Source organism: Liolophura sinensis, chromosome 1 (genome assembly GCF_032854445.1).
Source record: "Liolophura sinensis isolate JHLJ2023 chromosome 1, CUHK_Ljap_v2, whole genome shotgun sequence".
Classification (NCBI taxonomy): Eukaryota; Metazoa; Mollusca; class Polyplacophora; order Chitonida; family Chitonidae; genus Liolophura; species Liolophura sinensis.
Window position 1 is genome coordinate 94,545,250 of NC_088295.1, and position 24,135 is coordinate 94,569,384.

Here is a 24,135-nt window from a genome sequence, read left to right on the forward strand (position 1 = left end):
ATATGCACACCTCATTGACCTGGCTGCAGTGACAATACATGCACACCTCAGTGGCTGCCTGCATTGGCAATACAGGCACACCTCATTGACCTGGCTGTAGTAACAGTACATCCACACCTCAGTGGCCTGGCTGTAGTGACAATTTATGCACACCTCAGTGACCTGGCTGTGGTGACAATATATGCACACCTCAGTGACCTGGCTGTGGTGACAGTATGTGCACACCTCAGTGACCTGCTGGGACCATCGGAAGCTACTGATACATGTGCATAGGTGGAGAATCTTACACCCCTCCCCGCCCCCCCCCCATCATGATAGATGGCCTCCTCCATGGATTTTACATCCCTCACAATATTTATAACCCACAGCTTAGAAAGCCACCACTTCACAGCAGTTGTTGGATGTTTTTTGCCAGCTCAAGCACAAATGCGCATGGTGATGCATATTGATAAGCTCGCCTTAAAATAGCTGAGCTCTGTGGCCAGCCTTGAGTGGATAAGCTTATGTTCTCTCTCATCATGTGCAGTCTAACTTCAGAGTCAGTGTGTAGCGCAAGTGTACTGAGTATGTAATTCGAGCAGCAAATGTGCATCTGCTGATGTACTGTTGTTATTTTCTGCTGGTTACCTTATGTCATCAATAATTTATGTACATTTAGGGATATAAATGTTAAGACTGTTCCTCTTCCAATGATCAAGATTTTTACATCACTACATGATAGTAGTTTGTTTACCTTGAATTATGTGATGCTGTTGGTACAGATGAGCACTTAATGCTGAGGTAACGTCTATACCTGTACGTTACTACTGGTATGTCAATCTCAGTATTTCCATAACCGCCACTGATACAAATGAGCACTGAATGTTAAGGTAACATCTATACTGGTATGTCACTGAATGTTAAGGTAACATCTATACTGGTATGTCAATCTCAGTATTTCCATAACCGTCACTGATACAGATGAGGACTCAGTGTTCAGGTAACGTCTATATTGGTATGTCACTCTCATTATTTCCATAACCGTCACTGATACAGATGAGCACGTAAGGTAACATCTGTACTGGTATGTCAATCTCAGTATTTCCATAACCGTCACTGATACAGATGAGCACTGAATGTTAAGGTAACGTCTATACCGGTATGTCAATCTCAGTATTTCCATTATCGTGACTGATACAGATGAGCACTGAATGTTAAGGTAACGTCTATACTGGTATGTCAATCTCAGTATTTCCATAACCGTGACTGATACAGATGAGCACTGAATGTTAAGGTAACATCTATACTGGTATGTCAATCTCAGTATTTCCATAACCGTGACTGATACAGATGAGCACTGAATGTTAAGGTAACGTCTATACTGGTATGTCAATCTCAGTATTTCCATTACCGTCACTGATACAGATGAGCACTGAATGTTAAGGTAACGTCTATACTGGTATGTCACTGAATGTTAAGGTAACATCTATACCGGTATGTCAATCTCAGTATTTCCATAACCGTCACTGATACAGATGAGCACTGAATGTTAAGGTAACGTCTATACTGGTATGTCAATCTCAGTATTTCCATTATCGTGACTGATACAGATGAGCACTGAATGTTAAGGTAACGTCTATACTGGTATGTCAATCTCAGTATTTCCATAACCGTGACTGATACAGATGAGCACTGAATGTTAAGGTAACATCTATACTGGTATGTCAATCTCAGTATTTCCATAACCGTCACTGAAACAGATGAGCACTGAATGTTAAGGTAACGTCTATACTGGTATGTCACTGAATGTTAAGGTAACGTCTATACTGGTATGTCAATCTCAGTATTTCCATAACCGTCACTGATACAGATGAGCACTGATGTTAAGGTAACATCTATACTGGTATGTCAATCTCAGTATTTCCATTACCGTCACTGATACAGATGAGCACTGAATGTTAAGGTAACGTCTATACTGGTATGTCAATCTCAGTATTTCCATAACCGTCACTGATACAGATGAGCACTGAATGTTAAGGTAACGTCTATACTGGTATGTCAATCTCAGTATTTCCATTACCGTCACTGATACAGATGAGAACTGAATATTAAGTTAACATCTATACTGGTACGTCACCCTCAGTATTTCCATTACCGTCACTGATACAGATGAGTACTGAATGTTAAGGTAACGTCTATACTGGTATGTCACTGAATGTTAAGGTAACGTCTATACTGGTATGTCGCCCTCAGTATTTCCATTACCGTCACTGATACAGATGAGCACTGATGTTAAGGTAATGTCTATACTGGTATGTCACTGAATGTTAAGGTAACGTCTATACTGGTATGTCACCCTCAGTATTTCCATTACCGTCACTGATACAGATGAGCACTGATGTTAAGGTAACATCTATAGTGTAAATCAATCTCAGTACTTCCATAACTGTCACTGATACTGGAGTTCTAACAGCATTCATTTGCTGCCAATGAACCACTTGATATGATGTAGACCTGTCTTTCTCAGATATTCTTTGGTTCCCAAGGATTCACATTGGTTAGCGACATGTTTGGGTTGGTCAGTTTTGTGAAGGTCCTTAAAAGAGGTCTGTGTGTTGAGGTTCACACCTCATGGACCAATGTTTGTTTGATAACTGTCCCCAGAGGCTTTGGTCCCACGTCAGTAGACTGGTACTGTATGGTGATGAAACCTGTAGGATTTCATTGTAATTGAGAGCTGTTGGTCTGTGTGTTGAGGTTCTCACCTCCTGGACCAATGTTTGTCTGATAACTGTCCCCAGAGGCTTTGGTCCCACGTCAGTAGACTGGTACTGTATGGTGATGAAACCTGTAGGATTTCATTGTAATTGAGAGCTGTTGGTCTGTGTGTTGAGGTTCTCACCTCATGGACCAATGTTTGTCTGATAACTGTCCCCAGAGGCTTTGGTCCCACATCAGTAGACTGGTACTGTATGGTGATGAAACCTGTAGGATTTCATTGTAATTGAGAGCTGTTGGTCTGTGTGTTGAGGTTCTCACCTCCTGGACCAATCTTTGTCTGATAACTGTCCTCAGAGGCTTTGGTCCCAGGTCAGTAGACTGGTACTGTATGGTGATGAAACCTGTAGGATTTCATTGTAATTGAGAGCTGTTGGTCTGTGTGTTGAGGTTCTCACCTCATGGACCAATGTTTGTCTGATAACTGTCCTCAGAGGCTTTGGTCCCAGGTCAGTAGACTGGTACTGTATGGTGATGAAACCTGTAGGATTTCATTGTAATTGAGAGCTGTTGGTCTGTGTGTTGAGGTTCTCACCTCATGGACCAATGTTTGTCTGATAACTGTCCCCAGAGGCTTTGGTCCCACATCAGTAGACTGGTACTGTATGGTGATGAAACCTGTAGGATTTCATTGTAATTGAGAGCTGTTGGTCTGTGTGTTGAGGTTCTCACCTCATGGACCAATGTTTGTCTGATAACTGTCCTCAGAGGCTTTGGTCCCAGGTCAGTAGACTGGTACTGTATGGTGATGAAACCTGTAGGATTTCATTGTAATTGAGAGCTGTTGGTCTGTGTGTTGAGGTTCTCACCTCATGGACCAATGTTTGTCTGATAACTGTCCCCAGAGGCTTTGGTCCCACATCAGTAGACTGGTACTATATGGTGATGAAACCTGTAGGATTTCATTGTAATTGAGAGCTGTTGGTCTGTGTGTTGAGGTTCTCACCTCATGGACCAATGTTTGTCTGATAACGGTCCCCAGAGGCTTTGGTCCCACGTCAGTAGACTGGTACTATATGGTGATGAAACCTGTAGGATTTCATTGTAATTGAGAGCTGTTGGTCTGTGTGTTGAGGTTCTCACCTCATGGACCAATGTTTGTCTGATAACTGTCCCCAGAGGCTTTGGTCCCAGGTCAGTAGACTGGTACTATATGGTGATGAAACCTGTAGGATTTCATTGTAATTGAGAGCTGTTGGTCTGTGTGTTGAGGTTCTCACCTCATGGACCAATGTTTGTCTGATAACTGTCCCCAGAGGCTTTGGTCCCATGTCAGTAGACTGGTACTGTATGGTGATGAAACCTGTAGGATTTCATTGTAATGGAGAGCTGTTGGTCTGTGTGTTGAGGTTGACACCTCATGGACCAATGTTTGTCTGATAACTGTCCCCAGAGGCTTTGGTCCCACGTCAGTAGACTGGTACTATATGGTGATGAAACCTGTAGGATTTCATTGTAATTGAGAGCTGTTGGCCTGTGTGTTGAGGTTCTCACCTCATGGACCAATCTTTGTCTGATAACTGTCCTCAGAGGCTTTGGTCCTGTGTCGGGATATACTACATAGTGGAGAATCGAACTTCACAGAGCACATGCGGACTGCAATTTGTCTCGACCTAATGAGCATATTGTATCTGTCGTGATTCCCTCTGGTCCAGTCAGACCTTCTTTTTCTGCTTGATCAGAATGTGCGAGTCAGAAGTTATCATGACTGTTATACTGAAGTTGCGTCTAAACTATTTGTTACAGCTCAATCACATCACCTTCCTGTCCATCCCACACCACTCTCTCATATCCTATCAGATCTTTCTCTCATCACAGCCTAATGTTATGGCCATTCACCCAGTTCAGTAGTCAACTGGCCCACTTTGTTGTATCCACAGTTGATGAAGTGCAATGTACTCAGCGTGGAGCTCAAGTTATTGACAAATTGCTGTGGTGTACAAAGGCTTTTGTCACCACAAGACATCAGCACCTTGTCTTGTGGTATGGTGTATATATTTATTTGATTTTTTAAGGCCTAGCGCTTGTATTGTGTATAATAATTTCTCTAAGTTATGAAGCCTCCCCTTGAGCGGGGTGTGTTCTCCATGGGTACATGTAGCCAGCTCTGTTTATTCTGAACTCAGTCTGTTGTAAGGTGTTACATAACCTAGCTGTACCTGATAATGGAGGAGAAGTTTTGCTGACAGACATGACTGAGGTCCCTATGACCACAGGTTCTGGCTACATGCCATTATTAGGTGATGGTATAATATTCCCCTGAAAACAACTGTGAGCGGTGCTAATGTAGATATCTGGCCTGCTTATTGCCCCGAGTGGCAGACATTGACAGAAGTGCAGAGAGTGGCGTAGACCTGGTAGAAGGCGGCTGTCAGCTCCACAGGGGTGGGGGGGAGGGGGGTAGTGAAATCCATATTCACTGATCAAATCAAATGTACTGTGTTTACGGGAAATAAACTGCCTGATGTTGAATATCAGGATCGTATGGGTACTATTTATAATGTTAAAATGATTCTAAAGTTTAAACAATTTGCAGCTTGCTTTATACATTTTACCAGTTTTGAATATGTGCATGGACGAGGCTTATATTTGTGAACTGTTATTATGTGATCTATTCTAGAATACGGAATAGCAAGAAATTTGATTGGATTTGGGCTGTTGGATTTTTTTACTAAACAATGTTTGGTATAGCTTGTTATAAGCCTGTTTAAGCAGATATAGCTGGTGTCTGCTTCACCGTGTTAGGATGGTTAAGCCTAAAACTGTTGTCTAGTCAACATTAACAGGATGGTTGTGAAGCACTGAATGGATGGAGCTGGTGTCTGCTTCACCGTGTTAGGACGGTTAAGCCTAAAACTGTTGTCTAGTCAACATTTACAGGATGGTTGTGAAGCACTGAATGGATGGAGCTGGTGTCTGCTTCACCGTGTTAGGATGGTTAAGATTAAAACGGATGTCTAGTCCACATTTACAGGATGGTTCAGCTTGAAATTGTAATTTAAGAAAGTGCTCTTCCCTGAGGCCCTCTGTGTAACAAAACACAAATAAGCATAGACAGATTATACATTCCATGAAAATGAAGGAAGTCAATAATACTTTACTATAAAAATCAAAAATTATATCAGTGCCTGGTATGTGGGAAGGTCTTCAACAACCTGCGGATGGTTGTGGGTTTTCCCTGGGGTCTGCTTGGTTTTTTCCCACCATAATACCAGTCAATAAGTGAAATATTCTTGAGTACGGCGTAAAACACCAATCAAATAAAAATGAATTAGTGTCTGAAATAATGTTTCAAATCTGTTAATGAAAAAAATGGCAGGTGATAGGTGATATTTGACTGTTGATTGTTGTCTTAATTTGTGTTACACAGTCCAATAAATCCGATTACCCATAACTGCTCAGCTGTACAATGGAAGAAATGTGCCCCTGGCTGTAGGGTGGTTATTTTCATGGTTAGACTAGGGGTTTATAATTTGGTCATGTGCAGGTTTTGAAAGGTTAAAATGGGGTCAAATTAATCAAAAAATTGATCTGGCATGTTTAAGCAAAGATAAGTTCCTTTGATATTTTATTCAGTGTACATGAGTGTTTAAGGAAAGATGAAAAGCACAACCTTTGCTATGTGATGGGAGGTAGCTTTAGTTCTCTTATAGGACTCCTTCCCCTAGATTTATGTGTTTGAAGACAGAATTGGAATCTGTTTGTTTGGATGCGTCTATATGGATAAGTACAGCAACATGCCGTATGTGTAGGGTTTAAACTTTAACTAGTGCCATGGCATTGTCTAGAGCTGATTGTGGATGATCAGTGATTTATAGCAACATCAGAGGGCCTGGTCATAAGCCGCGTCTTTAGTTGCTGGAAGCCACACTCTGCATTCTAAGATTCCCTGTTTGTTTTTAATCATTTTATTGGGATCTTGTTCCCTATAGTCTGTATGGTCAGCTTAGGAAACTGTGAATAACCTTCAACGCACCCTCCTCCCCTTCCCCTCTCCCCAAACCTTTCCTGGCAATACCAGAGCAATGGCTCTAGCCAAAATTGATTTGGGAATGGCCAGGCTGGGCAGACACTGTATCTGCTTGGTGCTTTCTGTGACTAAGACAGCCTGCTGGTACTGGAATTCCCATTTCTTTCACTCAGAGAATATTAATACAGGGTGGTATAGATGAGGTTATCCCCTCATCCCATATAACGTCCAATCTTACACGTACACATTCTCCAATATCTGGCCCTAAAGCTCATGTTTCCGACTGCCACTCAGGCTCCCAACAAATCTCCTTAATTAAACACATCAATATGGTTTGCTGATGCTTAGAAGATATCATATCTGCTGTTCAGAATGAGTGCTTTCTTTGTACTGAGATTTGTTGTGGAAATTAGACAAATTTGCTTTTGGTGATCTCTGTGGACATCCAATTTCTCACAGTATGATTGTAGGATTGTTTCTGTTGTACAGTAGTGTTCAGCTTTCATGTTCAGCTTTCATGTTCAGCCTCTATGCTCAGCTTTCAGAACTGTTCAGCATGTCCTGTTCATAACTGTCTACTCACAGGCCTGTGTAAATAGGAACATTAGGAGGGAAAACAAAGGCTATCAATGTTACATAACCAACCACCTGGTAAGAGGAGACATAGTGTGTGAGGTGTGCTGTGATGTGTATCTGTACTGGAGAGACATGCAGAAGTACATGTACACAGGAATGTGGATATGCCATTGTGCTGCTCTTACTGATGTGCTCTTACTGATGTACTCTTGTGTAAATCAGATGACTCAGACCATTGAGATCACTCATTGATTTCAACATGGATGTGTGTGTGTGTGTTGTTGTGGGGGGGGGGGGGGCACGGTTGGGGTTGGTGGTGGTGTTGATAAGGTCTCTATCTCCCTGACTAGAGGTGTTAGGTCTAAGCTGATCAGTGATGTGTCATTGTGTGGTACTTGTGGAAGGAAATCAAGCCGCTATAATTAACTCAACCTGTGTTAATATAACTGTAACAATCAGATGAGTGTACTTGATAGCCCTAGGATACTTAGAGCTTGTGTTGTACATGTTTCGTCTTGCCATGTGATGCCTACACCTTTTTGCCAAGCCTTTGACATAATAATTGCAACTTTTTTGTTTTCTTGTAAACATTGTGTGTATTGTGTTAATTAATAAGTGGTGGTGTTTTATTTCTTTGTACAGTCGTGTATAATGTAAAAGCCTGACAATTGAGTATACTGTTGAGCTCTGTATGATTCACCTTGCTGACCTCTTCTGAAGTCCACGTGTTTCCCCAGGTGCCTGCTGTAACACTGACTATTACTGGTTTGTTCTCCTGCAGACAGCACCGGGCCATGGTGGGCCCGAGCACCCCAGACCAGCAGACACCCACTGGCCCATCTCTCCCCCACTAAACCCTGTAAAGCCTGAACACAATGCTTAATGTTCAGAACCTATATGGCACCCCGCAGATCCCGCGAAAGCGCCCATGTCTGCGCCCACGGAGAATGACACTTATTGATCTAAGGTAACGTGCCTGGCTAGCTCCCCAGTTTGGTTGTGACTGTGCCTGGCATGTGCCTAATAAGATTCTGACTGATGCTAGCCCATTGAGGGGTAGATTGGTACACGGTTAATTATGCTCCCAAATTCGAGCCCTTCCAGCATGACTTGTTTCTAGTCTAAAACCAATTCCCTGCTTGATTCTGCACGTTGTACGTTCAGCCCCGATCGTCCAGTGTCTCGTGAATATAGGGCTACTTCTGTACATGAGGCGGTGTGGACTAACTCACGGGGCCAACTGTGCACTGTCTTGTCTTGGAATCTACAACAGTCCCTTACTCTGTGTGTGTGCCTGGTTTATTGGCTGATTGAGACAATTTCCCCCATTTCCTTCTTACATACCTGTAAGGAGTTATTGTAATCATATTATCTTTGCTGTTTGTCAATGTTTGTACATTTCTACTAACAGAAGTGACCTTGTTCAGTAGCATGTTAATAGCCTGTGGAGACTTTATCCCTGTGTGATATGAGCAGTGTGAATCAGAGCACATTCACGTGTGACGTCAGCTCATTAAGCATTGGAATGTCATCTTACAGCTGAAGCTCCGTGGCTCAGTTGGTTAGCGCGCTGACACAGCGTAATGACCTAGAAGCCTCTCACCAATGCAGTTGCTGTGAGTTCAAGTTCAGCTCATGCTGGCTTCCTCTCCAGGTGTATGTGGGAAGGTCTCCCAGCAACGTGTAGATGGTTGTGGGTTCCCCCGGGCACTGCTGGGCTTCCTCCCACCATAATGCTGGCCGCCGTCTTTTAACTGGAATAGTCTTGAGTACGGCGTAAAAAGCCAATCAGATAAATACGTGTAAAGAAATCTTACAGCTGAGGCTGTCTCATGTTTACCTTCCTTAAGCCACAATTTTCAGCTCGCTTCGGGTGAAAAAATGGAGTCTTTGGAAGACTTCTCATAACATCTTGCATTGTTGTATAAAGGTGGATTTCTGACATTTTTTGCATGATCAGTGAGTTTGCATGTTTTCCAGCTTTGTGTTGAAGTTCTTTACGTATATTTTGTTTAGTTGCGCACAGTTGAAATTCCATTTTTGTTTTTAAAAGATGAATACTGTAAACTAAGTAGATGCATGATTTGTAGAAAGTATACAGCTTTTGGAGTTTGTGATTATATGATGCATTATATGAGGCCTTGTGAGTCAGTTGGTGATGAAGATGTCGTAGCTGTTGGCCTTGTGAGTCAGTTGGTGATGAAGATGTCGTAGCTGTTGGCCTTCTGAGTCAGTTGATGATGAAGATGTCGTAGCTGTTGGCCTTGTGAGTCAGTTGGTGATGAAGATGTCGTAGCTGTTGGCCTTCTGAGTCAGTTGATGATGAAGATGTAGTAGCTGTTGGCCTTGTGAGTCAGTTGATGGTGAAGATGTCGTAGCTGTTGGCCTTGTGAGTCAGTTGGTGATGAAGATGTCGTAGCTGTTGGCCTTGTGAGTCAGTTGGTGATGAAGATGTCGTAGCTGTTGGCCTTCTGAGTCAGTTGGTGATGAAGATGTCGTAGCTGTTGGCCTTGTGAGTCAGTTGGTGATGAAGATGTCGTAGCTTTTGGTTTTCTGAGTCAGTTGGTGATGAAGATGTCATAGGCTTTTGGCCTTCTGAGTCAGTTGGTGATGAAGATGTCGTAGCTTTTGGCTTTCTGAGTCAGTTGATGATGAAGATGTCTTAGCTGTTGGCCTTGTGAGCCAGTTGGTGATGAAGATGTCGTAGCTTTTGGCCTTCTGAGTCAGTTGGTGATGAAGATGGTCGTAGCTTTTGGCCTTGTGAGTCAGTTGGTGATGAAGATGTCGTAGCTATTAGCCTTGTGAGCCAGTTGGTGATGAAGATGTCTTAGCTTTTGGCCTTCTGAGTCAGTTGGTGATGAAGATGTCGTAGCTTTTGGCCTTCTGAGTCAGTTGGTGATGAAGATGTCGTAGCTTTTGGCCTGCTGAGTCAGTTGGTGATGAAGATGTCATAGCTATTAGCCTTGTGAGCCAGTTGGTGATGAAGATGTCGTAGCTGTTGGCCTTTTGAGTCAGTTGGTGATGAAGATGTCGAAGCCATTGGAAATGATTATACAACAGCTTGTTGAACTACTGACAATTCCAGACTATCCTGTGTTTCTGTTTTGAAGATCTCTTACTCAGAGTTAACTCAGAGGTATTCTAGTTGGGAGAGTGGGGGGGGGGGGGGGGGGGAATTATGAGCATGAAGTCAGCTATAAACAACTCAAAGTTGTGCCTCACTGGAACTTTACACAAAAACTGCTCAAGATACACAAACATTATGTGTACATATGCTCCACAGCATGGTCACTTTCATAGTTTTATCCAACTGTTTTTTTTTCTGAAGGAGAATGCAGTTGGGTGAAGTCACGTTTAGCTTGTTGTTAGTTATAACGAGAGAGGTTTTAACATGCTCTGACGACCGCACACCTATGTAGGCTGTCATGCTCGACATTCCAGGTTACATTAAAATGATAGGGTATACCTCCAGTCAACCATGAAAGGCCATCAGGACACACTTACCAGTCAGGAAGATGTTTACTTTTGTGCAGTGGTTCACAAGCAAACCAAAATAAACATATTCAGTGGGACTTACTAATTGAAGAGAATGTGATAACAAGGGAGGTAACTCAGGAATCTTCTTCCAGCTAAAAGTGATCTTGTGTTCAGCGAGACATACACATCTACTTCATTAGGATTGGGGTCTAAACATTGTTAATGGCCTTCTGGAATTCACAGTTTCATGTGACTTTAAGGACAGTGAATAGAAGGAAGTCTACTGCTTCTGGCCTGGATTTCCCTTGTGGTTGATCACAGTAAGCCTAACGTTTGCATAATGATCAGCAGTATTAGGGCCTCCTCAACATCATACTGTAGCATCGAGCCCATGGCTCTTGAGCATTCAGACATGTAACATGTCACTTTGTGATGATATCTGGGCCTGATAGGGGCCTGCAACATGCCAGTCCAATGTGGTCAGTCTGATGTAGGGTTTGGCAGATGTTTGTTGTACACACAGCACTCTATGGCTTCTCAGATCTATAGTTATGAGCACATGGAACACATTCTTGTTGGAAATCGGCCACGTTTTGGCAATGAGCACATTCTTGTTGGAAATCGGCCACGTTTTGGCAATGAGCTCATTCTTGTTGGAAATCGGCCACGTTTTGGCAATGAGCACATTCTTGTTTGAAATTTTAGTATTTAGCCCTGAACAGGTATCTTAGCCCTGAACAGGTATCACAGCGATAGTTCAGCTGTTTAGTTATTGTTATGCATACAATGGATGTTTTTTTTCTTTTGTATATTTTATATATTGTACTGATATTAATTAACTGATGATGAAGTGCCATGAGGACCCCAGACTTCTTCACAGGAATCTAGTCTTTGTTTTCTTGGTAGCCTGCCGTGTTAAGTCCAGCACTTCCCTTTGTTTTCTCGGCAGCCTGCAGTGTGAAATCCAGCACCTCCCTTTGTTTTCTTAGTAACCTGCCTTGTGAAGTCCAGCGCTTCCTAGTCCTGAATGATGTGTACACCTGAGTTATGTGTGTGTCACAGCCTGCAGATCCACTGTTTTCATAGGATCCTCACATTCACATAGTTGATGGATGGTTCATGTGGCCCAGGGCTATGTACCAGTCATGAAAACAGTTGTAAAAACACTGCAACAGTTGTGTGTGGTTATCACTGCTGATGGTACATACTTGTCTATGTTCATCTGTAAGGCATGCAGTGAAATTAGTTCAACTAAGCCTTTACATGAAATGAAAAAAAATACTTGAATTAATAGAGTGTATAGATAGAAAAACTTGTTATTTTTTATCTAGATTGATACATGTTAGTTTAATATGTAACCTAAGCAGGGATACATGTATGTCTATCTTTATTTCTATCCCTTACTTTCATGGACTGTTGTTGTTGTCATGGTAATGTGAACGCTCTGACCCTGATTGCAGTCTGTTAGGTGTATCAGTGTGTGTGTGTATGGGTGAAGTCAGCATGAGGTGTCAACAGTGCTGGAGGTAATACCTCACAGGGGCATCTTTCTCTTACAGGTGTAATAAGACAGTGCTGGAGGTAGCACCTCACCGGGGCATCTTTCTCTTACAGGTGTAATGAGACAGTGCTGGAGGTAACACCTCACAAGGTTATCTGTCTCTTACAGTTGTAATAAGACAGTGCTGGGGGTAACACCTCACAGGGTGATCTATCTCTTACAGGTGTAATAAGACAGTGCTGGGGGTAGCACCTCACCGGGGCATCTTTCTGTTACAAGTGTAATAAGACGGTGCTGGAGGTAGCACCTTACAGGGGCATCTTTCTCTCACAGGTGTAATAAGACAGTGCTGGAGGTAACACCTCACAGGGTGATCTGTCTCTCACAGGTGTAATAAGACAGTGCTGGGGGTAACACCTCACAGGGTGATCTGTATCTTACAGGTGTAATAAGACAGTGCTGGGGGTAACACCTCACAGGGTGATCTGTCTCTTACAGGTGTAATAAGACAGTGCTGGGGGTAACACCTCACAGGGTGATCTGTCTTTTAATAAGACAGGTGTGATAAGACAGGTTCTGATCAGGATGACGGTACATGTAGCTGTGTGGTAAAATCAGAGGAGCTGAACCATTTAAAATAGACAGGATAGTCTCTGTAAGGTAGTATATGTAAAGTAACCATCAAGAGTACAAATTAAGTCTGTATTGAAGTTGAGAACTGACCTTGTTTACTGGATTTGAACCTCCCATAATAGTGTAATGTTTCAGTTGCATCTTTCAGATGACCCCCAACTCTATATCAGATTAAGTATATTTAATGCAGGTATAATTAAGTTGTCTGTGAGTGTGTGGGTGGCAGTCTGCCTGGCTCACTCTATGCATGTTGTATGTCAATAGAGCTGGGTGTTCTCCAAGATGAGAAAGCTAGAGTTACCTGAAGTGAGTGAGCATTAGGCGATAGCATTTTAAGGTTTTGCTAGAAAATTGTGAAGACATTATTGAGCAAGATGATTTGTTTTGTGTTGACAGGAGCACGAGGGCAGACAGTGAAGATGACCTACGGCACAGGAAGTCAGCTGCAGGCTCCACCAAGTGCGACCTTGGCTCAAGCCAAGGATTCTCCAAGGTCAGTATTGCTTTCTTACTATACACCTACCTGACCACTTCTAGTGTTATTATGTTGTCAACGACGTCCCTGACCGAATGGCTTCCTCACAGACCTTTGTGTTAAATCTCTCTGTGGCATGCCTGGCCGAATGGCCTCCTAACAGACCTTTGTGTTAAATCTCTCTACAGCATGCCTTGCTGAATGGCCTCCTAACAGACCTTTGTGTTAAATCTCTCTACAGCATGCCTGGCTGAATGGCTTCCTAACAGACCTTTGTGTTAAATCTCTCTGTGGCATGCCTGGCCGAATGGCCTCCTAACAGACCTTTGTGTGACATCTCTCTGTGGCATGCCTGGCCAAATGGCCTCCTAACAGACCTTTGTGTTAAATCTCTCTGTGACATGCCTGACCGAATGGCCTCCTAACAGACCTTTGTGTTAAATCTCTCTGTGGTGTGCCTGGCTGAATGGCTTCCTCACAGACCTTTGTGCTAAATCTCTCTGTGGCATACCTGGCTGAATGGCTTCCTAACAGACCTTTGTGTTAAATCTCTCTGTGGTGTGCCTGGCTGAATGGCCTCCTAACAGACCTTTGTGTTAAATCTCTGTGTGGCATGCCTGGCCAAATGGCCTCCTAACAGACCTTTGTGTTAAATCTCTCTGTGGCCTCTGTGGCCGATTGGCTTCCTAACAGACCTTTGTGCTAAATCTCTGTGTGGCATGCCTGGCTGAATGGCTTCCTAACAGACCTTTGTGTTAAATCTCTCTGTGGTGTGCCTGGCTGAATGGCCTCCTAACAGACCTTTGTGTTAAATCTCTGTGTGGCATGCCTGGCTGAATGGCCTCCTAACAGACCTTTGTGTTAAATCTCTGTGTGGCCTCTGTGGCCGATTGGCTTCCTAACAGACCTTTGTGTGAAATCTCTCTGTGGCATGCCTGGCTGAATGGCTTCCTAACAGACCTTTGTGTTAAATCTCTCTATAGCCTCTCTGGACGATTAGCTTCCTAACGGACCTTTGTGTTAAATCTCTCTATGGCCTCTGTGGCCGATTGGCTTCCTAACAGACCTTTGTGTGAAATCTCTCTGTGGCATGCCTGGCTGAATGGCGTCCTAACAGACCTTTGTGTTAAATCTCTCTATGGCTTCTCTCGACGATTAGCTTCCTAACAGACCTTTGTGTGACATCTCTCTGTGGTGTGCCTGGCCGAATGGCTTCCTAACAGACCTTTGTGTTAAATCTCTCTGTGGCGTGCCTGGCTGAATGGCTTCCTAACAGACTTTTTTTTATTAAATCCTGCTATGACGTCTTGATGTCACAGTTACTGTCACTGTGAATGGCATGAAAAGTAATGTTGTCAGTAGAATGGATGATCTGACAGAGTTTTCTGGATTGGAGTTTTTAACTTATTTCTAGCATGCCTGTACAAAGAGAGGTATTCTGAGGTAGTGGTTGGGGGGGGGGGGGGGGATGGGGAAGGGGAAGTGTCAGTGTTGGTGCCCGGTTAAGCTTTTTATTGCTTTAGCTCCTGTATAATGGGCTCTCATGTGTGGATTGAAGGTTAAGCTTTTTTTTAGCTCTCTAATCTAAGGTATGGTGTGTAAATGTACCTTGTCAGATGGAATATTGGGCTGTTAAACATGAATGGATGGTCAAGTGTTTTTGTTTAGCTGCTTATCCCAAGGTGTGGTGTGTAAATGTAGATACTTGGATGGAAGGTTAAGTTGTTTTAGCCCCTATGTTATGGGCACTCATACATGGATTGATGGTCAAGCTTTTTTTGTTTAGCTGCTTATCCCAATGTGTGGTGTGTAAATGTAGATACTTGGATGGAAGGTTAAGTTGTTTTAGCCCCTATGTTATGGGCACTCATACATGGATTGATGGTCAAGCTTTTTTTTAAGCTGCTTAGCCCAAGGTGTGGTGTGTAAATGTAGATACTTGGATGGAAGGTTAAGTTGTTTTCGCCCCTATGTTATGGGCACTCATACATGGATTGAGGTTAAGCTTTTTATTATGGCAATAGAAATTGTGAGTCTTTTTTTGTATATTTTTGCTCCCTTCAGTGAATTTGGGGTGGAGGCTGAAGGAGGGGATGAGTCTGCTGGAATCACGCTGTCTGTCCTTCTGTAGACACAGTTTTGTCTGTGCATCTCCTCCCAAACTACTGCGCTGATTTTGATGAAAAGCCATACTTACCCTCATTTACGACTTAATCGTTAATGTGCTTTTCCATGTGTTCAGATTTTGTTGATGCAGCTCTTCCCATAGTACTGAACTGAACAGTGCAATGATGGATTTTCATGTACTCTCCTGCTACATGATTTAAACAGTTTCTCTGAAAGTGTATAACTTCTATATCATTTAAACATCTACATGCTTAATAATAATGACAGTCTGATTATTATTTTAATTTTCATATTTACCTCCATTCAGGTACCTGACGTAATAATTCATATCATGCATACAGCTAAATGGGCAAGCTGAAGACAGAGTTCATAAGCGTGATGTTGAACTTACAGTTCAGTATTTCACACGTATAATATCTGTCAATATCTGTAAATTTGTGAATTTCTGCAGTTAATCAGGCGAGCTACCAGTGTTCTCTGACTGCCTTGTTAATTACAATTTTTGACTGGATGTAGGATAAATATGTTTTGGCTTGTGTGGCTCTGTATGGAGTGGTCCCACAGGCTGACTGCCTCCCGGACTACCAGGACTCGTCCATGCAAATAAGCTATGTGTATACCATATCAGACTTAATACTGAGATACATTTGTGTTCTCCAAGGTCAGTGTAGAATTGGACATTTCAAGGTCAGTGTAGAATTGGACTCTCCAAGGTCAATGTAGAATTGGACTCTTTAAGGTCAGTGTAGACATGGATTCTCCATTGTCAGTGTAGACATGGACTCTCCAAGGTTGGTGTAGACATCAATTCTCCAAGGTCAGTATAGAATTGGACTCTCCAAGGTCAGTGTAGACATGAACTCTCCATTGTCAGTGTAAACATGGACTCTCCAAGGTTGGTGTAGACATCAATTCTCCAAGGCCAGTGTAGAATTGGACTCTCCAAGGTCAGTGTAGATATGGACTCTCCAAGGTCAGTGTAGACATGGGTTCTCCATTGTCAGTGTAGATATGGACTCTCCAAGGTCAGTGTAGACATCAATTCTCCAAGGTCAGTGTAGACATCAATTCTCCAAGGTCAGTGTAGACATGGACTCTCCAAGGTCAGTGTAGACATCAATTCTCCATTGTCAGTGTAGAATTGGACTCTGCAAGGTCATTATAGACATAGATTCTCGAAGTCAGTGTAGATATGGATTCTCCAAGGTCGGTGTTGATATGGATTCTTCAAGGTCAGTGTGGGAAGGTCTGCCATCAACCTGCAGATGGTCATGGGTTTCACCCGGGCTCTGCTCGGTTTCCTCCCACCATAATGCTGGCCGCCATCGTATAAGTGAAATATTCTTGAATACGGCGTAAAACACCAATCAGATAAATAAATAAATCCAAGATCAGTGTTGATATGGATTCTCTAAGGATAGTTTAGATATGGGTTGTTCAGCAATAAGGAAGGGTTTCTATCATAAAAGTGAAATATTTTCATTCCATGGATGCAAGCGTGGCTTATCAAGGTTGTATTAAAACATGGATTCTCTGATGAGAGTGGATGTAAACATGGCTTATCAAGGTTGTATTAAAACATGGATTCTCTGATGAGAGTGGATGTAAACATGGCTTATCAAGGTTGTATTAAAACATGGATTTTCTGATGAGAGTGGATGTAAACATGGCTTATCAAGGTTGTATTAAAACATGGATTCTCTGATGAGGGTGGATGTAAACATGGCATATCAAGGTTGTATTAAAACATGGATTCTCTAATGAGGGTGGGGATTGGGGGCTTATCAAGGTTGTATTAAAACATGGATTCTCTGATGAGAGTGGATGTAAACATGGCTTATCAAGGTTGTATTAAAACATGGATTCTCTGATGAGGGTGGGGAATATGGGCTTATCAAGGTTGTATTGAAACATGGATTCTCTGATGAGGGTGGGGAATGTGGGCTTATCAAGGTTGTATTAAAACATGGATTCTCTGATGAGGGTGGATGTAAACATGGCTTATCAAGGTTGTATTGAAACATGGATTCTCTGATGAGGGTGGATGTAAACATGGCTTATCAAGGTTGTATTAAAACATGGATTCTCTGATGAGGGTGGGGATTGGGGGCGTATCAAGGTTGTATTAAAACATGGATTCTCTGACGAGTGTGGATGTAAACATGGCTTATCAAGGTTGTATTAAAACATGGATTTTCCTTTGAGGGTGGGGATTGGGGGCTTATCGAGGGTGAATTAAAATATGGATTCTCTGAGTGTGGGGAATATGGGGTTATCCAGGGTGAATTAAAACATGCGTTTGTCTAAGGGAATGGATCTTATTCAGGATGAATTGAAACATGGGCTCTCTAATGGAAGTGAGGAGTTTGGCTTATCTACTACGAGTAGGGGGAAACTTTTTCCATGAGGAATCAAAGTTCTTGTAGAAATTCAGACCACAAGCACATAAAGGGGATTGTAAGGAAGCCAATAGTGAAGGGAAATCAAAGGAAATGGTAAGTTTCCATAAACATTTTCTGGTTGCAGATTGTGAGGGAAATGAGGGAAGCACTGGAGTATTGTGTATTGACTTGTTACCATTAAGGAAATGAAAGCGGTGAGATGATGTCAGCTGTTTGACCCTAGCCAGACAAGCAGGAAATGCAGCAGTGGACGGCCTGTACTTACAGGCTGATGTTCGTAGCTGGCATATTTCCTGTGTGACAGCCTGTAGAGTATTAACATAGTTTGATGTAAGATCATGTCCCAGACGACATGTGGTGCTGCTTAGCTCTAGTCCCCAGATTCTGCAGCGAGAGATGAAGAGAAAATTGACCTAAGTAGACCTGGACCAGACTTTAGCATGCACCTATACCTGTTAATACCACGTTGTCCCCTAGTCTGTGGGCACATGGGAGAGACGTTGTGTGGGGCTAGGTCTACAATGAGTTCTTGGGCATGCAGTGCCCATCCTCCCAACCCAACACCCTCTCTCTCCCCCCCCCCCCCCATCCCAAAAACACCTCCCCTCCCCCATCTCAACACCCCGCCTCCCAACACCCCCCAGCACCCCTCCTCCCTGCACCCCCTCCCTGCACCCCCTCCCTGCACCCCTCCTCTCAACACCCCCAGCACCCTTCCTCCCCATATCCCAAAACCCCCAGAAACTTCCACCCCGCATCCCAACACTCCCCCTCCCCGCATCCCAACTCCCTATCCCAGCACCCCCTCCTCCCTGCATCCCCCCCCATCCCAGCACCCTACCCTCCTCACTTGTATCAGCAGACTACAACCAAGTACACATATACATATAGGTTTGAGCGCTCTTTATGTAATATCCATAAGCTCTGCACACCAAATGCTCCAAACTTCCTAAACATTCTGAGGACAGTGGTGTGAAAATAGGATGACATTGGATCAGCTTTGATTTATTCCCAGCCATGTATCCATAACAGTTTCTTCTGTTTTAAACTTTTAGAGAACTTTCAGTTCCCTTATTTTCTTTCATAAAACAGGTGATACTATTCAGAAAGTTATAGAAATTTTTGTCTTGCTGGTATTATTTGATCTTGCTTCTTCTTTGATTTATTGTGCTGTAGAAAAAAGCCTAATACTGATTAAAATGAACACAGTGAGGAGCTGAACAGTTACCAGGAAGAAAACTGATCATGCTTAATTCATAGCGATGCATTTTAAAAGCCCTGTGGAAATACAAAGTTTATATGTTATACATATACACATAGAAAGCAATTTGGCATGTGTCTGTTGCTGAGTTATGGGAGTTCTCCAACTTACCTGTCCAGATGCATCTTGGAGTTGAGACTGACTTGAATATTCTGACAAAAAACGGAGTGTCCTTGTAAAGCTGAGCTTGGGACACTGTTCTACTTGTTTACTTGGGGGAGAATCTGACACCATAATGACTCTGTTAGTGTTAAAATTCAACTTTTAAAATCAGACAACTGTGAATTATGTGCTTTTTTATGAGTAAAGAAGGCTAGATGTCTAGTTGGGTGTTTTATTACGTAAAGCTACTCAAGCCCCTGCCAAAGCCCTGATTAATCATAAAAAATAGGCTCTTATAATGTAAACAGCATTAATTATAACTGACATGTGTATGGTGAAGGTTGCTGGAGCGTACTGGGAAACCAGCAGCAGTAGGTCTATAGCAGGTTGCTGGAGCATACTGGGAAACCAGTTGCAATAGGCCTATAGCAGGTTGCTGGAGTGACTGGGAAACCAGCTGCAGTAGGTCTATAGCAGGTTGCTGGAGCGTACTGAGAAAAGAGCTGCAGTAGGTCTATAGCAGGTTGCTGGAGCGTTCTGGGAAACCAGCTGCAGTAGGTCTGTAGCAGGTTGCTGGAGCGTACTGGGAAACCAGCTGCAGTAGGTCTATAGCAGGTTGCTGGAGCGTACTGGGAAACCAGCTGCAGTGGGCCTATAGCAGGTTGCTGGAGTGTACTGGGAAACCAGCTGCAGTAGGTCAATAGCAGGTTGTAGGAGCGTACCGGGAAACCAGCTGCAGTAGGCCTATAACAAGTTGCTGGAGTTTACTGGGAAACCAGCTGTAGTAGGTCTATAGCTGGTTGCTGGAGCATACTGGGAAAACAGCTGCAGTAGGCCTATAGCTGGTTGCTGGAGCGTACTTGGAAACCACCTGCAGTAGGCCTATAGCTGGTTGCTGGAGCATACTGGGAAAACAGCTGCAGTAGGCCTATAACAGGTTGCTGGAGTTTACTGGGAAACCACCTGCAGTAGGCCTATAGCTGGTTGCTGGAGCATACTGGGAAAACAGCTGCAGTAGGTCTATAGCAGGTTGCTGTGATGTCATCAAGGGTCAGTCCAAACCATAATCAGCTGCTGTAACACAACCTAACAGGATGTGTTCTTCTACTCACAAGCTCTGTAGTGTCAAACCTCAGCTAAAGAAAAAACAAGCTCAAATTAAATTTGCTTCTAAGTTTCCAATTTCGTTTACATCATGTTCCAGTGGAAGCTGGATCCACTCTGGTGGCTAGGGTTGTTTGCTGGTTAGGATTTAGACATGTTAGAAGTCAAGGCGAAGCCATATTAAAGCGTTAAAGTAGTTAGAGAAATCAACAGTCTGGCAAAGTATTTCAGGATCCTCAGAGCTTTGGTTAATATAAGGAATAGACGTCCATCTGGACTATTTACCCGGAACTACACAGTTTAGGATTTGATGTTGGTAGATACGGGGTTGTTTATATAGTGTGGTCACTTTTGGATTTATTATTTTGGGGCACGTAGCTGTTTGCTGTTTCACCCCTCAAGTTGTGCCTGAAAACCAAGACGGAGGGTGAATTGGATGTGTTGAGAAACAGTACCTTGAAGATCATGTGTTTGGTGGTTGTGCTAATTTTGGAGCCTGGTTATCATACTTGCTGATTTTGGTAGGTGTTAACATTGTATTCTTAGTTTATGCTGATTTGGGTAGGTATTTACATTGTATTCTTAATTTATGCTGATTTGGGTAGGTGTTTGCTTTGCATTCTTAGTTTATTCTGATTTTGGAAGGAGTTTGCTTTGTATTTTTAGTTTAAGTTGATTTTGGAAGGAGTTTGCTTTGCATTCTTAGTTTATTCTGATTTGGAAGGAGTTTGCTTTGCATTCTTAGTTTATTCTGATTTTGGAAGGAGTTTGCTTTGTATTTTTAGTTTAAGCTGATTTTGGAAGGTGTTTGCTTTGTATTTTTAGTTTAAGCTGATTTTGGAAGGTGTTTGCTTTGTATTTTTAGTATATGCTGATTTGTGTACGTGTTTGTTGGTATTCTTAGTTTATTGAGAGATAAGTGTATGTTGATGTATGCTATGGTGGTTTTCCTAACACTTATGTTGATGTTGTATTTTCAGCATGGCATCCTGCCCATATATGACAGTACAGACAGCCTGGATTCTCGACACAGCTTTACCACCATGAGGCTGCGCCACAGATCCAGGTATACTATTTTTACCTCCCTTTATCTGGCAGAGATGAACGTGATTAACTCATATTTAACCGAGGCACTCACTAAGGATGTCAGAAAACTTACTTGCCATATTTGTCTGACACTTTTACAAACCATTTCTTACCACGGCTGATTTCCCAAGTTGAGCCTGAGAGAGATATACAGAGCTGATAGTACTCCACACATCCTGTTAGTCTGAGGGTAATCGAGGTTTACATAAGACAGGTGAGGCATCTCTAGGGGTGGGGAAGGTAGGATTGTGGATTTTCGTACATCTGAGAGCAGTGCTTCTATCACATGCGCTGTCATTTGTGCCTATCAGAATAAACCTGCCTGCTACATCTGTCTAACTTACCTGTTCTAAGGAGTACTCTGTTATTATTCAGAGCCATATTGTACATGTTGGTACATACACTGTACACTAACATGAAACCCCAAGCATTCATACAAGATTCATGTCGAAGTAAAACCCCTGATCCATGTCAACTTAAAACCCCATGATCCATGTTGACTTAAAACCCTAAACATTCATACAAGATTCATGTTGACGTAAAACCCCATGATCCATTTTGACTTAAAACCCCAAACATTCATACAAGATTCATGTCGAAGTAAAACCCCTGATCCATGTCAACTTAAAACCCCATGATCCATGTTGACTTAAAACCCCAAACATTCATACAAGATCCATGTCAACTTAAAACCCCATGATCCATGTTGACTTAAAACCCCAAACATTCATACAAGATTCATGTCGACTTAAAACCCCATGATCCATGTTGACTTAAAACCCCAAACATTCATACAAGATTCATGTCGAAGTAAAACCCCATGATCCATGTTGACTTAAAACCCCATGATCCATGTTGACTTAAAACCCCAAACATTCATACAAGATTCATGTCGAAGTAAAACCCCATGATCCATGTTGACTTAAACCCCAAGCATACATGTACATAAATGATCCATGTTGATGATAAAAACTCCATTGCTAAGGTGGAATTCTACAAATACTGAAATAAAACAAGTTTCTATCCAGTGTGTATAACAGCGAGGTTTGGTCTCACACCAGATGTGCATGGAGTGCTAACACCACACCCAGGCTATAGTTACGGGCTGTTAAAATCATGGATGTGTGACTTCAGGCCCACCATATTATGATGTCATATACCTTCATTGGTTTCTAATTATCTATATATCCCTGCCTCATCTACTCTTGGGACACTTGGGTGTAATAGTGATCAGCATTAATATTATTGGTATTTCATGTAGTGTTACATTGTATGCTAAAGATCACTTGTCTTCTACCAGAGTCAGCAATTTCTGTACATGTATGTCACACGTGGGAATGCTCCACAGTTATTTGCCAGTGACTGGTGGTTTACTCCAGCCGTACCAGGGGTGCAGTACTCTTCTTAAACTCAGGTCAAATAAATACATAAATGTACTTTGCTCTGTGATGAGTCTTAACTTAATGACATTAACATTGTGTAATGAAGTTAAACTCCTTTAATAAACATTACCTCTTTGACACTGTGGAATGTAATACATTAAGTAGGTCTGTGAAAGGCCATTCTGTTTGTTTACTTGGCTCCCAGATCATGTTTCAGTATCAGAAGATTTGAGTTTAGTCACATGTGTTTTGTAAGGCTGGATTATATCATCAGCACCTTGTGTGGCCTCATGGTAGTGGCAGGAATTTCACCCCTTACTCTATTTGTTGTAGCCTGTTTGATGGAACCACTCGATTTCCCAAGCTCGCAGAGTGCGCTCACTTTCATTATGACTATGTGGAGCTGCCTTCAGTTAAGGTAGGTATTTTCCTCATGGGTACCATCTGGTTGGACAGGAGGTTCCCCTAGCCTACTCTGCTCTGGTATCAAAGTCTAGGCCTGTTCTAACTACTTACCCCGCCTGGCTGTCTGCACCAGGAAATCCGCCCTCCATTTATAGCGCATAATTGACATGCTTAAAAGCTGTGGTTATTAGGGGAATAATTTGTCCTTGTTTAGTTGCTGTGGGTAAGCAGTGGAAATATCCCCCCTCTCTGCTGTAAATCAGGTTTTCCTTTTCCTTTTTGTTTCATTATAATACCAACTCAAAAGGTAGAAAGTGCCCACTTATGAGTCAGTAACACACACCAAAGAAATCTGAAATGATAATAAGCGATGGTTAGACAGTCTATAGACTATTGTTTTAAATTAAAAAAAAAAATAAAACTATGACCAATGAAATCTATTTCTCCAACTACTTTTGTTTACAATATTTAGAACTTTTTGACCATAAATCAAATAATGTCTTGATGGATCATATTGATAACATTTGATGACAGTTATGTGACGTTTTTTTTTGTGACTTTTATGTGCTCTGTAAAGCTTGCTTTGAAGTGTTCTAAGGTGTTATGTACATTTTCTTGAGGTCTCCCACTCAGAGGAGAAAAACCATTGACACCTAAAATGACTTATAAAGCCTTCCATAGAATGCAAATGTTTGACTGTGTTTAATTCATTAGAAAATTTCCAATATAAGTGACGTCAGCTTCAGACATGGTTTTGCAGAGTCAGCAGCCTTTCCTTTTGTTTATTTTTGTCCATCACCACAAAGGGAGTGAGGGGGCATGGAACATCTGTCTGTGTGTGCCTCTGTCTGTCTGTGTGTGCCTCTGTCTGTCTGTA

General features: G+C 42.4%; 1 protein-coding gene across 1 annotated transcript in view; it reads left to right on the plus strand.

The window, feature by feature from the left end:
- Nucleotides 1-24,135, plus strand: part of LOC135465995 (uncharacterized) — a 72,199-nt gene that overhangs the window by 22,978 nt on the left and 25,086 nt on the right. Inside the window, exons 2-4 of the mRNA XM_064743383.1 lie at nt 13,311-13,407; nt 21,366-21,451; nt 23,187-23,271. Coding sequence (XP_064599453.1) covers nt 13,311-13,407; nt 21,366-21,451; nt 23,187-23,271 — 268 coding nt within the window. The remainder of the gene's footprint in view (nt 1-13,310; nt 13,408-21,365; nt 21,452-23,186; nt 23,272-24,135) is intronic.